Source organism: Carassius carassius, chromosome 36 (genome assembly GCF_963082965.1).
Source record: "Carassius carassius chromosome 36, fCarCar2.1, whole genome shotgun sequence".
Classification (NCBI taxonomy): Eukaryota; Metazoa; Chordata; class Actinopteri; order Cypriniformes; family Cyprinidae; genus Carassius; species Carassius carassius.
In genome coordinates this window covers 23,463,024-23,479,026 of record NC_081790.1, presented here as the reverse complement: position 1 = coordinate 23,479,026, position 16,003 = coordinate 23,463,024, and the positions used below count along the sequence as shown (strand labels likewise).

The following is a 16,003-nucleotide window of genomic DNA, read 5'->3' as shown; positions in this document are numbered from 1 at the left end:
TGTACCATCATAGAATTGTGACTTCACATGTGTAATCTATGAAGCGCAAGTCAATCAAGCATTTTTTTTAAACCAATGGCACATAAAGTTTTAACCTAAAATATTATTGCAACTATAGCCTCTGAATGAATGAAAATGCATATTTTTCAACTGAAGACAATTTTGGGATTGTGGTCTGCTTCTGGTGCTTGGATTTGTACTTCAACAATGAGGTCCAAGTTTAAGAATAACCTATGCTAGAATTATTATTGGTTTTTTTTTGTAATGCATTTTTCCCCTCTATATTTAACAGCATTAACTAACAATAAAGATGTCTTCCCTCAAGTAGATTAAATGTTTTCCTGCCATGCTGGATATTGGGCTCATGATCAATAAGTTGTTTGCATTCATCCAAACTGATTTTGTAAATTAAAAAAGTAGAGGGTGATTAATAGAGGCTGTTGGGAGTAGTCACAAAAAACAACAACCCTTAGAGGTCAGGGGCATATTGAAATGTGGAACAAGTTCACAAGTCTCTGCAAGGCTGCAGTGGTAGTTCTGAATATCAATACTTAATATTGAAGTAATAAGTTTAGCAATTGTCATTGCACATGTCTTAAAGATAGTACGAAACAAACCTGTTATTAAAATGCACAATACACAGTCTTGTAGACTATAGGGTGAAGTCATAATGTACAGGCATAAGTCCCAAATCATTGTATTTTAGAAAACTTTAATGGCAGACTAACGTTACAGCTGCTGGGTGCCACAAATAGACTTGAGAGTGCATACGGTCATCAGTTATGAATCATAACCCACCAAATGGGGTAGTTATTTGATGTGCGTTACCTTATTTCACTGAAGCTATCATAATCTATCAAATCAACAACGAGCTTAGCTAACGGTACGTATTTAGGAGGAGAGCATGAGAGGAGACTAGGAGAGAATAATTAAGATCACATGTCACTTAGTTTAAGATGTTAAGTTAGTTATCTTACCCAGTAAATGGCCTGTGCTCACCATGAAACAACCTTGCCCAACTCTTATATCAACCTCGCTTATACATTTAAAATGTATAATATATCAACAGAAGTTTGCACAAATGTCCTAAAATGAATATGAAATCCAGTGAGTGTCCAGAAAAAAAAATGCCTAGCTTGGTTTTGGACTTAAAAGGAAAAAAGCTAAAGGTTTGGTCACATTAGCAAAATATCACTATGAATCGATGTATTTTATATATATTTACAGTACAGACCAAAAGTTTGGAAACATTACTATTTTTTATGTTTTTGAAAGAAGTTTCTTCTGCTCATCAAGCCTGCATTTATTTGATCAAAAATACAGAAAAAACTGTAATATTGTGATATATTATTACAATTTAAAATAATTGTTTTTAAATTTATTATACTTTAAATGATCATTTATTTCTGTGATGCAAAGCTGAATTTTTAGGATCATTATCACATGATCCTTTAGAAATTATTCTAATATGATGATTCATTATCAAAGTTGGAAACAGTTCTGCTGCTTAATATTTTTTCAGAACATGTGATACTTTTTTAGGATACTTTTATGAATAAAAAGTAAAAAAAAAAAAAAAAAAAGAAGCTATGTTTTTAAAATACAAATATTTTGTAATAACAATATACACTACTGGTCAGTAATTTGGGGTCAGTAATTTATTTTTTCTTTCTTTTTTTAAATAAAATCAATACTTTTATTCAGCAAGGATGTGTTAAATTGATAAAAAGTGATAGTAAAGAAAATAGATTTTTTTTTATTTTGAATAAATGCAGTTCTTTTTAACCTTTTATTCATCAAATATATTAGACAGCAGAACTGTTTCCAACACTCATAATAAATCAGAATATTAGAATGATTTCTAAATGATCATGTGATAGACTGGATGTTACATGTGGCACTGAAGCTGGAGTAATGATGCAGAAAATTCAGCTTTGCATCATAGGAATAATTTTTTTTTTAAGTATATTCAAATAGAAAGCTATTATTTTAAGTTGTAATAATATTTTACAATATTACAGTTTTTTCTGTATTTTTTATCAAATAAATGCAGGCTTGATGAGCAGAAGAAACTTCTTTCAAAAACATTAAAAATAGTAATGTTTCCAAATTTTGGTCTGTACTGTGTATATATATATATGTATGTATGTATGTATGTTCAGTTGAGTGAATGATTTGTTTATATAATGACTCACTCATAAAGAAAGTCACCTGTTGCCACTTTGTATCACATTGATACTGGTTTATCAATGTAAACTTGCAGTAGTTTGGAACAAAACACTTTTAATAATGCATTATGCCTGTCATTTCACGAATGAAAGACTTGGTAGGTGAACTTATTATTTGTGTTTCTCATTTGGATTTCCTAATTTGAAAATATGATCAAAGATTGTGTATGTGGCAAGGTTGCTATTGAAATATAACATTTAAACTCATTTCAAATGACTGAATGAAGAAACTGAATGAGAGAGGCAGTAAAATGTTTCAAACATCCAATCAGTAAATTAAAGGGATAGTTCACCCCAAAATTTGCTGTTAATTTAACTCAACCTTATGCCACCCAAGATGTAGGTGACTTTTCCCTTCCTTTTTTATTTGAAACCATAGTCCGTAGTGATTCATAAAATTAAAGTCATTGGTTACTTTGAAAGTCAAAAAAGCATATACAGGTAAAACAAAATTAATACCCATGGCTGCTAATGATATATTGAGGTCTTATTTAGTTTTACCTGATTTTAGTAGTATTTCAAATATATATATCAAATCCAATTTGCAGCATTGCTACTTTGCAGAATATTTGGAAATGATAATTAATAGCACGCTGAAGAGAAACGTGTTTGGGTGGAAAATCTGCTGTGGTGCTAAAATCGCTATAGTTGTTAAACCCACTGAAGGGGTTAAATCAGAGTTTTGTATTATGTTCACGAAGTTGTATTGCTGAATGGCAAAGCTCTCCTTACATGCCCCTTTTTGGATGCCTGCCGTGGCTCTGTCGGACAGATGTCTTCCCTAAGAACAATCCTGATCACCACTGAATATAATTGCTACCTTTGTAGGCAGTAGGAGACGCCAAGGACCAGATGAGTGAGAAGAATTAATTAATGGTAACCCATTTAGTGGGCAGCCAAGGGGAGGGGAAGCTCTGGGGCAAACAGAGATCCTGATTGGATGAGACTGCAGAGGAAGGTGAATGTGTGTGCGTGTATTTGTGTGTGTTTGTGGTGGTGGCCGGCATTAATGTGGAGGCTGGGTTGTAAGGAGGGTGAAGGGCTAAGCTCAATAGTTTATTTCTCTCTCTCTGTGTGTGTGTGTACATTTCGCAGCACCCAAAATGTATGTTTGTGGGTCGTGGGATTAGAAATGCTCTCATTGTTTTCAGCCAGAAATAAAGAACCCTACTGGAAGTGTGTGTATCGTAGATGAAATCTGTGCTAGTTGAATACATTACACACTGACCCATGCTGTGATTGGCAGTTCCTGGCCTTGTGCCATGATACGGGATTGGATGGAATCCATGGAGCTCTAGGACACTGCTGTTAAGAGGTTGTTAAGTACAGGATTCTTAGGATAAGGTGTGCATTTGTTTACTATTTAAGGGATGGTGATGTTTCCACCACAGGATATCTTTCACGTTTGACTTTGTCCTACAGCTTATTGTCCAGAAGAACAGGGCAGTGAAAGATGCTGACCTATTGCATCTGACATATCTGAAAATATTTGTGTGGTCCACTTGGTTTAGTTGAACACATTCAGTCAAAACTAACTACTAATGTTTTGAAGCTTGATATTTCTACTATGACACATACATCTGGAACCATTTTGGGATCAAAAGCCTCGCTCACCATGTTTTGAGGAAGTCATATTCTATACATCCCCCATATAGACAACTGGAAAGCTTTTTCTGTGCCAATGGACATCCAGTGTCAAATATGATAAAGGAAATATTAATCACAAAATCTTACAAGAGACTTATCGCAGAGACCTCTGAGATAAGAGGGACAGGACTATGACTTATGGGCTTTGTTGTCACTTTTTGGAAACTAAAATTATTTGGATTAAAGTTAAATATTTTTATATTTATAATATTTTTGATTTAACAGGATATGCATAATGTTCCCCCAGGCCATCAGGTTCCTAAACTCAAACTCAGCCTCTCAACATCTACATGTCAATAATCAGTAAGATATTCACCATTCTCTACCTCATATTGACATATTGACAATGTCACAACCTGTTTGCACATTCGCCTCTTGTACATTCCTGTGTATCTTAATATTTAAGACTACTGTATACTTTCATGTACATTTTATTTTCTATTCTATATTGAAGTCTACAGTATACATTTTATTTCATATTTTATTGTTATATTTTTATTGTTTACTTTTATTTCATTCTTTCATACCTATATTTATGTATATTTTCCTCTGTGTTGTATTGCTTACTAATTGCACTGTCAATTAAAAATCTTGAATCTTGAATATTCATTATTGTTTAAATAGTTACATTTATGTATAACATAATGGTTTCCTATTTTAATGTCATTTCTCCTGTAATGACAAAGCTATCCATTTGTGTTCAGAGTTACATGATCCTTCAGAAATGATTCTAATACTCAAGAAAAAAAAATATATCATGAATTTTAAAAACAGTTGTGCTTATTAACAGTTTTGCTTATTAACATTTGAGGACATTTGATTCACCATTTATTTGAAAAAGAAATTTTTTGTAATATTATATATGCTTTTATAATCACTTATGATCCATTTGTCCTTACTGAATTGAAGTAATAGTTTATCTTAAAAAAAACAATGTTACTGACTCATTTTAAATAATGTATATAAGAACAGTATATTAATTATTATATTTAGAAAATTATATTTTTTAAATCCATTATATCCATTTATTTTGCTAAATTTGACCAAACTGAAGAATTTAAGCAATGGTCTATGTACACGTGCATCAGACAACGTCTTGGTCTTTGCTGGGTCTAGTGACATGAGATGAACTGTTAAACAGTTTTTTATTACACCCATTTGCGCTGCATTGTAGCTGTTTTTAACGTTAGAACGCACGGAACGCTGGGGCCAGTAGCCCCTCAATGCAGAATGCAAGATCCAGGGGACGTGATGGAGTCAATTTAACGCCGTATATATATGCAAAAAATTTACGTTTTGCGAAAGAAAATAAAGTTTGGCAAATGAAAATTTAATTATTGAGGAAAATAAATGTGCTTTTTGCAAACAAAAATTAAGAAAACATTGCAAAACATAATTGAAACAGCGCGAAAGCAATGATTTTGCAATACATATTTTCCATGGTCATATCTATTAATTTATTTGCAACGCTGCTTTTATTTTGCGTGTCAGTCTAGTTTGAGCTTGCCATACCATTTTTCCTTTCCGCTTCACTTTTCTGCCCGTCTCTCTTTGTGGAACGGTTTTGACGTGGGGGTGGAGTCAAGGGAAGGGGGCGTGTACAACATGCCTCCCTGGAAGTGACGTCATCGGCCCGAGACGTAGCTCACTGATCCAGGTCCTGTCATGATGAGCAGAGGCTTGCGAGTGGATCTTTTCTTTTTATTCAATAGCATTAAAACATTCATGTTTTCGTTTCATTTACTTTATTAACAAATGTATATGTGTATTAGCAGCGTTTGCTCAAGTAAAAGAAGTTGTTAACATGAACATCTGCTGTTTATTTCTCTCGATGTGCACACTTTTATAGCATTAAAATGTGTATTGTTTCATTTGGTTAACTGCAAATGTTTGTTTAAAATCTCTTAACTTGTGGGAGGACACCAGCGCACAGAAGCGTTCTTTGCTCACATTAGTTCAGAGTTACTGCTAGTTTTAATGTAAAATAATGCAGTTCACTTCATAAACTATAACTTCATCATTATCACATTATCACACATCATTAAAGAGTTCTACGACTCAAGTTTCATATCGATAGCAAATTCGTTTTTCATTTACATAACTACTGGCATAAATTATGAAAATAAATGATATTCATTGTAAGATATTTTTTTTTTTAACTCGAGTCTTTTTGGTTTAGTTTTGTCATGGCCACGAGATATTAATTCTTGGGAATGTGATAATGTCGTGGCCATGAGTTAAATGAATAAACAAACCAGGGTGACCAGAGCAACCCGAGATTATCAGAGATTGATCAAATATTTTGTATCCATTCCACAGTCCCTTCATCGTGTCTTTTTTATGTAATATATGTTCATATAAGGCTATTATTATTTTTATCATTACCGTATTTTTCGGACTATAAGTCTAAGTCTAAGTATATAAGTATAAGTCGCATCAGTCCAAAAATACGTCATGACGAGGAAAAAAACACAAGTCGCACTGGACTTTAATGCCGCGTTTCCACCGCAGGGACTTTGGCCTGGTACTCGGTGTTTCCACTGCAGGAACGAGGAACTAAATAAAGTTCCGGGTAAAAAAAATGCCCCTCATAAGGTCCCTGCTGGCGAGGTGGTACTTTTTCAAAGTTCTGGAACTTTCGGGAGCGGGTCTTGAACGCTAAACATCCTGATTGGTTGAGTTCACGCAGCATTGTTTGGGTTCAACCACCATTTATTCAGATCATTTTCAAAATATTATTGTTATTGTGTCATGAAATGTAATTTTAAAAGTATTTCAGGCGAGAATGTAGTTGTTTAAAACTCAAATCTGTGGTTTATTTATAAAGACAGAGCCTATTTAAAAATGTGTTTCGCCGATCTCGGAGATGGTGAACTCCACGCGATCAGCGGGAGCTCAGTGCTTATGTATCCGCCGAGAAGCAGCCTCACCTCGGCTAGACCTTCTGATGTGTGCCGCTGGCTTTGATGTCTCTTTAGTGGTTAAACATAAAATATAATTCGTTTTGGGTAAATCTAACAGGTTATCTTTGGTCTGTATTCAGTTTATCTATATTTTAAAATGAAAATAAAAAAGGCAAATTTATATAATATTTCATTTCATTGTAATGGCTGTATATACACATATCCCTGAACTAAGTACATTTCTGCAGCTGTTATTATGTTTAAATGAAAACAAAAGGAGGCAGTCGTATTTGATATCCTATTTCGTTTTATTGTAAATATACAGAGGAAAATTGCAGTAGTCTGAACTACCGAGGATGCACGTCCAAAATCAGCGTACTTTGTATTGAGAAACGCGTGCAGACCTACGTCACCAGACTATTTGCCTAATCTTCCCGGTACTTTACACCGCGGTGGAAACGCAGAAAGCAACAGGTCTGGGGGGAAAAAGTTCCTGGGAAAAAAAGTTCCTGGTACAAATGTTCCGGGTAATTTCGGTGGAAACTCTCGCGGCTGTAGAGGGCAATGTTTTCTCTTGGTTCATGTCAAATTAATTTTGATAAATAAGTCGCACCTGACTATATGTCGCAGGACCAGCCAAACTATGAAAAAAAGTGCGACTTATAGTCCGGAAAATACAGTATATATAATATATCCAAGTGGATGCTGCACACTGCTGGTGGTTGAGGAGAGACCCTTCACATGATTGTACAGCGCTATGGGTGGACAACAATACACAATAAAGCACTATATAAATGCATCATTCATTTATTCATTCATTCATTCATATAGGCTAACTGTATATGATTAATAATAATATTATATTAATTAGGGCTATATTTTTATATTTATTGTTATGCTTATTTTTCCCTTTCAATTCGTGTATTGCTTACCTAATTAACGTTCTGTGATAAATGAGTGTTTTCATTTACAAATGAATTTATAATTCTACTATTTATTATTATAGGGTTAGGATATTCATATAGTTATTGTTAAATTCATTCTCTAAAGTGCACTTCCAGTAAAAATTCCTGTCACTTAGCATAATCAAAGCTTTATTGGCATGTCAGGCTTTTATAGGCTATTATTTACAAAACTCTTCAGGGCTGCGTTTTCCTCTGAACTAATGTAAACAAAGAATGTTTCTGTGCGCTGGCGTCCTCCCACAAGTTAAGAGATTTTAAACAAACTAACTTGCAGTTAACCAAATGAAACAATACACATTTTAATGCTATAAAAATGTGCACATCGAGAGAAATAAACAGCAAATGTTCATGTTAACAACTTCTTTAACTTGAGCAAACACTGCTAATACACATACATTTGTTAATAAAGTAAATTTTATTACTATTTACTATTACTATTTAATAAAAAGAAACAATCCACTCAAACGTCTCTGCTCATCATGACAGGACCTGGATCAGTGAGCTGCGTCTCGGGCCAATGACGTCCCTACCAGGGAGGCATGATGTAGACGCCCCCGTCCCTTGACTCCGCCCCCACGTCAAAACAGTGCCACTAAGAGAGACGTGCAGAAAAGTGAGGAGCAAAAGAAAAATGGTATCGCAAGCTCAAACTAGACTGACACGCAAAATAAAAGCATCGTTGCAAATAAATTAATAGATATGACCATGGAAAATATGTATTGCAAAATCATTGCTTTCGCGCTGTTTCATTTATGTTTTACAATTCTTAATTTTTGTTTGCAAAAAGCAAATTTATTTTCCTCAATACTTTAATTTTCGTTTGCAAAACTTTATTTTCTTTTGTGCAAAACGTAAATTGCGTATATATACGGCGTTAAATTGACTCCATAGTGATCCCCTAAACCTACTAATCTCCACCCGCTAGATGTGGATCCAACCACGCCCCCAGGATCTTGTGTTCTGAAGTGGGGCGCTAGGACCGCGCAGCGCCGCAGAGAAGCAGCAGCGTCTCTTTGTTCGGGGTGCAACATCTCTCTACCTCTTCTCGCCCTCCGCAGTGAATCTCGCGTTCCTCATCATCTCTGCTACACTGGTCTGGATGATTGCAGTGGCAGCAACATGGCTGTGAATCTCAGCAAGAACAGACTGGCCCTCTTAACAGCCTACCAGGACGTTATCAGCGAGACGTCGGCAACCGACTGGTGAGAAAAATAAAACCAGACTTAAACAAACTCCTTTATTTTAGTACGGTGTTACTGTGTTGCATAGAAAATAATTAAACTTGCATTATATCTGTATGCGGATGGATGCAAAGAATGGGATGCATGCGTCTGGGATGAATGCTGAATCTCTTGTTCTACCCATTCCTGTTTTTTTTTTTCCTTTCTTAAAAAAAAAACGATAAATCGATTTATATGCCTTAATTAAATCTCGGATGGTTTGGGGGTAATTGCGTTTTAATAATGTATACTTTGATATTTGATTTTTTTTAACCGTAAAATTACACATTTGTAATTTATTGGCATCTTTCTCTTGCGTATTTGCTTTACTCCTAGCTACAGTAGGTTGCAGTTCACGCTTTGACCTCCAGAGAGTTGTGCAAGGGATTCTGTACTGTTTGCTCAGTTCAAGGGAGTCTACACTCTAACACTTGTGATTTGCCATTTGGAAGACCGTGGCCAGATGATCTTGTCAAACCCAAATATTTGCAGCTTTCCGTATTAAACATCTATTGATTGAAGTATATCAGGGCTCTCAGAGCTCCTTTCCATTTGCATGGCAGGACAGCGATGGGCGAGGCAAGAGCTGTCTATCAATCTGTCATCCTTTTATTATGCACTCTCATCTTTATCTTTTGTACTAGATGGAAATGGTACCTCTGTTATAAGAACTACTGTCTCAAAGTGATTGAGCTCTTTGTAGAGCGTATATGCTTTATGTATAGCCCTCGTGGCTGTGTACTCTGTACAGGATAGTGAGGTATCTGATCCCTTTGTGTTGAAATGAAACTGGATCATTGGTAAAGCATTGTTGATTCAGCCTAGAAGTTTGGTTTGGATTATTTTCCACAAATGTTAGCTTTTTTTTTTCTTTTTTTTACAGATACTTAGTACTATATAAAGTACTTTTATTTCACACAACAATTATAAAAAAATGTATCATATTACATCTTTATTCCAGTATCTTATGTGTTCATTCATACCATTTTGAAAGTTTAATTAATGAAGAAGCAGTCTGTCACAGTTTGAATCAAAATCCAATTTTGATATGATAGCGTATGTATTGCAGCGTGTATAGTATCAGAAGTAATTAGGCTATATTTAACCTATTAAATTGTTTAATTTATAAATGTAAATGTTTATTGATCATCTGCCGCCCTGCTTTCTATATATCAGTCTTAACAAATATCATTGTATTGAATCCATATTGGTTGACCGCTGATGACAAGCATATGATCCAAAAGAATTATCCTCAAATACCAGAAAAAATACCAGATCTGAAGAATATCAACAGTTTTAGCTGAATGTCACTGTGCAAGAAAAAAATAGGTACAATTTCCAGAAAAAATCTGGACATAAAATCAATTCCTTTTGATGAGAAAACAAACAGAGATGTTTGTTTTCTGCATCAACACTGTAATTTGCTTGATTATTGGTTTGAATAAACAGATATCCCTTTATAAATGCTTGACGTGAGGGCAACAAAGACTTTCAGCCTCTGTAAACAGCTGCCTTCCTCTATATTCACCCTTAAACTTAGGTACAAACAATGTTCCTGTTCTACGTGCGTGAAACCACACGACTATACCAGACACAAACACAACTCTCTCCTTTTTCCTGTAAGCAAAACTCATAATAGTCTTTATACCCACATAGTTGACCTTATCACCGAGTGCGGCTGTCCTTGTTTGAGTTAAACCACATTCCTCTTCCTGGTATTCATCCCTGTGGCCTTACAATACAACCAATGCCTCACTGTTGAGCCTCTGTATCTGTAAGGAGTCATATGATGTGATTTAAATTTCTCCTTTCTCTTTGGAGTGTTACAAGCTCTTGGTGCATAAAGAAGATCTGTAAAGTTGCAAAGACTACAGTCTCAAATCCAAAGAAATCCACGCCCTCCTAAAACGGCTCGTTCTAACACACCCTCACATGTCTACATCACGATGTGGGATGATTGGCATAACGCCACTCAAATGTTCACGCAAAGAAAGAAGCCGTAACTTTTGTTCTCGCTGTTGCCACCGCTGCCATGTTGTGGAGAAACTGAGTGTTTCATTGTGAAAGCGAACCTACTTTGTTTGGCCTTCCAGTGGTATTTACAACACTGTTCCAGAACAGTTCAACTCAAATATTCAGATGTGTGCAGCGCATTTTATGAAAGTGAAAGTGACTTGACATTCAGCCAAGTATGGTGACCTATACTCAGAATTTGTGCTCTGCATTTAACCCATCCAAAGTGCACACACACAGCAGTGAACACACACAAACCGTGTGTTGCAGCCATTGGGCAGCAACAATGGGCAGCCATTTATGCTGCGGTGCCCGGGGAGCAGTTGGGGGTTCGATGCCTTGCTCAAGGGCACCCCGAGACTCAAATCCACAACCCTAGGATTAGGAGTCGAACTCTCTAACCACTAGGCCACAACTTCCCAATGACTATTTCCTGAACCAGTCGCCTACAATGCATCTGTGGCACAAAGGCTGTTTTCTATAATGTGGGGCAATTCCAACTTTCCAAGGACAGTCTGGTGCTTCTGACTCACAGCTTGTAAGTACGCTTACATATTTAAAGAATTTGCCACTGATGATTAGAGTAGCGCTTGTTGTTTGTCATTTCTCTGATCACAAATGCAGACATGGTATTATATTTACGCAGTGCGATACCCAATGCAACACTTAAAAAGACTGTATAAGTCAAGTCATTATAATCAGTAATTACGTCCCCGCTGGATAAAACAAATGTCTTGTTTGTAATGGGTTTTATTGGTTTTGTCTCATCGCGCTGGGAGACGGCATCACAGTATGGTAAGGGGCGTAACATTTCCGTCACATCTTTGAGGTATTTGGCCAATAACAACACACTGGATTGCTGGCCAATCAGAGCATACCAAAATAATGTGTTTTTTAATCCTTAAACTGCATAAACACATTGCATTACATTAAATACAAAAAATAATGTTCTTTTTAGCAATGTCATATGAACCCTTTAACACAAGACAAACTCTGTGTTTAAAGGATGAGGTCAAGCCCACAGGGTCATCAACACTTTACTTACCACCATTCAGTGCCAACAGTACCTCAGGGTAGGCTTCAAAGCTGACTAGATAAAGAATCAGACATGGAAATCAAATTTTGTTGAGCGCACGTGTAAGGTTGGAGGATAGGTTCCAGGATGTTCTTTATAGGCTGAGGGCTGTCATCCTTTTTTAAAAGAATTTTGATGTGTGGACTGGAGAGCCGTAGGGTTTCAAAAAGACAGGCTTTTGAAGCTGGGCAAGGAAAGGTGACGCCAAGCCAGTTGGGATAGAGTTGGATATCAGAGCACTCTCAAATATCAAACAAGAATTGCTACAAAGAATGCACAGGCTGCTGATCTGAAGAAAGCATATGGATATGTGATCCTCAGACCTGTTGATAATTATCTTTAAGAATAATTACGTAGAATGTACAAGCTTGTGGAGTATCTTCTGGACATCAGTCACTTTATGTCAGCTATTCAAGTGCTTCTTAGGATTTTGAAAAAAAAAAAAAAAAACGTTTCTCCCAGGGTTTCTTACCTCCTGTTGGGTCATTGCCTTTTTAATATGTCCATGATTCTCAGGATAAAATGTCTTGATTTATTGATTTCGATCTGTAGGTATTATGCAGTATTGCAGCAGTGATGGACCTGCATAAACTGTCTCCTTTAACTTAAGTGCTATTGGAGGTTTGTGGGGAGCCAATTGCACCACAGCGCATCACAGCACAGGATGTCTAGTCCAACACTGCAGTAGCAAAAGGAGTTACTAAATTTAAAAAATGGCAAAGATCCATTATTGCTTTTATAGCAAATTTAAGTAATGGAACTAGAACTCTTATATCAAAAAAGAGATTCCCTCCGGAAATTTAATGCGAGACATTTTATTGGGAAAAAAAAATAATCTCTCTTGTTCCACAGAAGAAAGTAAATTACATGAGGGTGAAGATGATGATGATAGAATTTTTGGGTGAACTATCCCTTCAACATTTGCAAGCATCATCCTCGCTACTTAAGAGCTTGGCTTATTCTCAGAAGAACATTTTATTGCTTGTTCATTTAGCAGGAAACGTAATGTTGGCCTCTGTGATTTGATGGGAACTGACATCTGACTTTTGTTTGCAGACTTTGGTGTCTCAGAAAGCTACAGTTTCTTATATTGAGAGCTCTTCTGAAAACCATAGTTGTTTTCTTGAGTTAAAAGAGATTTATTTTAGCCAAATTCTCATAATGAGAGATTCAAGAGATCTCATCTTTTAGATTTTCTTCCTTTGGTTTGATCTACCAAAAAGACTCCAAAAATATGTTTTTTAGAAGCAACGTCTTCGTGTCACACTGGTGCACTGCTGCTTGTGTCTCTTTCCAAATGCAACAGAAAGCAATATTTGCAATTTTCCAAAATATAGCCACTGCCTCTTCAGCTAGAAGAAATTTGATCTTTCAGCTGAGCTCAAGCCTTTTTGGTTTTTGTTTAGGTCTTCTGAGCACAAAGAAAGCACATGAGAGCACCAGAGACAACTCTTCTGTTTGCATTTGGCTGCCAAGAAATGTCGGGGAAACCACAAAGATGACTGGAAATTTAGAGTTTTACCAGACTCTATAAAATGTAACAATTTCCCTAAAAGTGTGGCGTGAAGTCCAGACTACAGCCTCACCTGGAGGGAGTTTATCTATCTAGAGTCCCAGAGTCTGATGCCTGCATTCCTTCTGCATCAGGTCACTATCTTAATCATCAAGTCATTTATCTTGCCAAATCAGTGCTGGGGGAAGCTACATTACAGCTGTAGCTTGCAAAGATACATGCTACTCAACATTTAAAGTACCATATTTACTGGAAAGCAAGTTGCACACAGAGATGGGTAGATTACTTACAAAAATATAGTGCATTACTGATCCCAAATTACATTACAAAAATTGCAGTTGGTAATGTAATCCATTACATTCCTCATACATCAAAACTCATTGATTTAAATGGGATAATCTTGTACCATATTGATATAAAAATGCAAAAAGTAAGAAAATGTATTCCATTCATTGTTATTAACAAACATGTAGTGCATTAAACATTACATCAAGGTTTCCCAATCTGGGGTTCGTGAAGGAACTGTGGTATGAGTTTAAAGGAAAGCTATTAATTATAGGGCTGCAACTAACGATTATTTTGATAATCGATTAATCTGTTGATTATTTTTACGATTAATCGGTTTATGTACTTATATTTTAGTTTTTTTCATTTTTCCCCCAAAGTAAATTATTAATAAAGGGTCTTTATCCTTCAGCATAGATTTTTAAGAGATTTTAATAATTTTGCATTGTCATATCCTCATCAAAAATATACCTGGAGTTGTTTTATTGTGTTAGTAATCCTTTGTCAAACTCTTCTGCAATCAAAACACTGACCCATACTCTATCAAATTTCACAAGGAGATTTCAAATAATGTTTTCACCATGGCAGTCCTTAGAGCTCCTAAAGTAGTTTAACATCCCGAACGAAGCTTATTAAGAAATCTTTCAGAACATATTTTCACGAAGAATAAGGATAAAACAGAATAAGATTGCAGTGCGTTGTATTTTATTATTTACTGGGAAACAGCTTTATAGCTTATGCTGTGAAATTGTAAACAATCCTTCGAATAAAGTGCCAATGGCATGAAACCTGAATGGAACTCACAATTTAAAGTAAAATCCATCAGAAGGTTGTCCAGAAAAAACGGACACACAAAAAACCTGCTGTGTGAAAAAGAGCAGTGAATACTTAGGAAAAAAAAAGTGCATTTCAAATATCTTTAAACATTTACCTCTCTCATTCAGTCATAATTAGGCTGCACGACTGAATTATGAACTGGTAAACGACAAACTGATCACAGAACATGTTTGTAAAGCTTTAAATGTTAACTGTTAAAAAGCAATGTTATCAGCTTTTACAACTAAACATTTGCAAACAACATTGTACTGGAGAATCTGCACAAATAAAAGTCTTAGGGGCCGTTCACATATCGCGCCTAAAACGCTAGGCGCACCCATAGACTGTGCGCACCGCTTTCTCCTCCTTTCCAAAGCGCTCGGGCAGAAGCGCCCCTGAGGCGCCTGCCTTTGATAAGCAACCATGACGTGCTCTCTCCTTGAAGACGCGGAAATTTCAGCAAAGGATAAATGGATTTGCAGCTCTAAAAATCGCTTGCAGTAGCTCTGCTACTAAATTTATTTCAAAATGGGAATCCATATACAGCTATGATCAGCTGTTTCGTTCATCTTGGCTGAGCTTTTAACGTTGTTACGGGAAAGGATGAAGCTGATTATTTAGTTCTTGTCACATGACCCGCGGTGCGCTTGCTGCATTCTGAAAAGTTGAAATGTTTTTAACTCGATGCGGTGTGCACGCGCCTGGAAAAACGGGTGCGTCGCGACCGCGTCGCTTCCATTATGAGCGCGCATACTGCGCGCCTACATTGGAAATAACGAACATGAGCGCGCAAAAGACGCGATATGTGAACGGTCCCTTAAACAGTTCAGTAGTGCAGAGTTTACAGGTTAATCTTCTTTTTTGAAGGCTCAAAATAAAGTACTCCCACATCCTGCTGAATGCTGCAGAGACGCCGTTCGGGAAGCACGTGACATAAAACGAGGCCAGCTATTGGCTATTCGCTACTTCTCCTGTTGTACTGGCTGAGTAAATCCTCCGGTGGCTCATTACTGCCACACTTTGGTCACCGCAGATCTGAAATATGCACGAAATAAGCCGCTTACGGCAAATAAATTATTTAGCAACGAATCGATGACTAAATTAGTTGACAACTATTTTAATAATCGATTTTAATCGATTAAATCGATTCGTTGTTTCAGCTCTAATTAATTAATTAAATCATGAAAATGTAAAATCAAAATAAACAATTTTAAAGTAACATCAAGCTAAATAAATTACTTACAAAAAATAAATAAACGAAAAGTAGATAACTACACTGAAAATCTAGATATAACTAGAATTCAAGATGAACATTGAAGATGCTATTATTTAATTCCA

The 16,003-nt window shown here is 36.0% G+C and overlaps 1 protein-coding gene across 3 annotated transcripts in view; it reads left to right on the top strand.

The window, feature by feature from the left end:
* The first annotated feature begins 8,759 nt into the window (after window positions 1-8,759).
* dbn1 (drebrin 1) overlaps window positions 8,760-16,003 on the top strand; it is a 77,998-nt gene continuing 70,754 nt past the window's right edge. For 2 of the 3 annotated variants that reach the window (XM_059526691.1, XM_059526689.1), the window contains exon 1: window positions 8,762-8,945. In XM_059526691.1, coding sequence (XP_059382674.1) covers window positions 8,863-8,945 — 83 coding nt within the window. In that variant the 5' untranslated portion in view covers window positions 8,762-8,862. Of the gene's footprint in view, window positions 8,946-16,003 lie in introns of all 3 variants that reach the window. The other variant, XM_059526690.1, reaches the window with a different exon arrangement.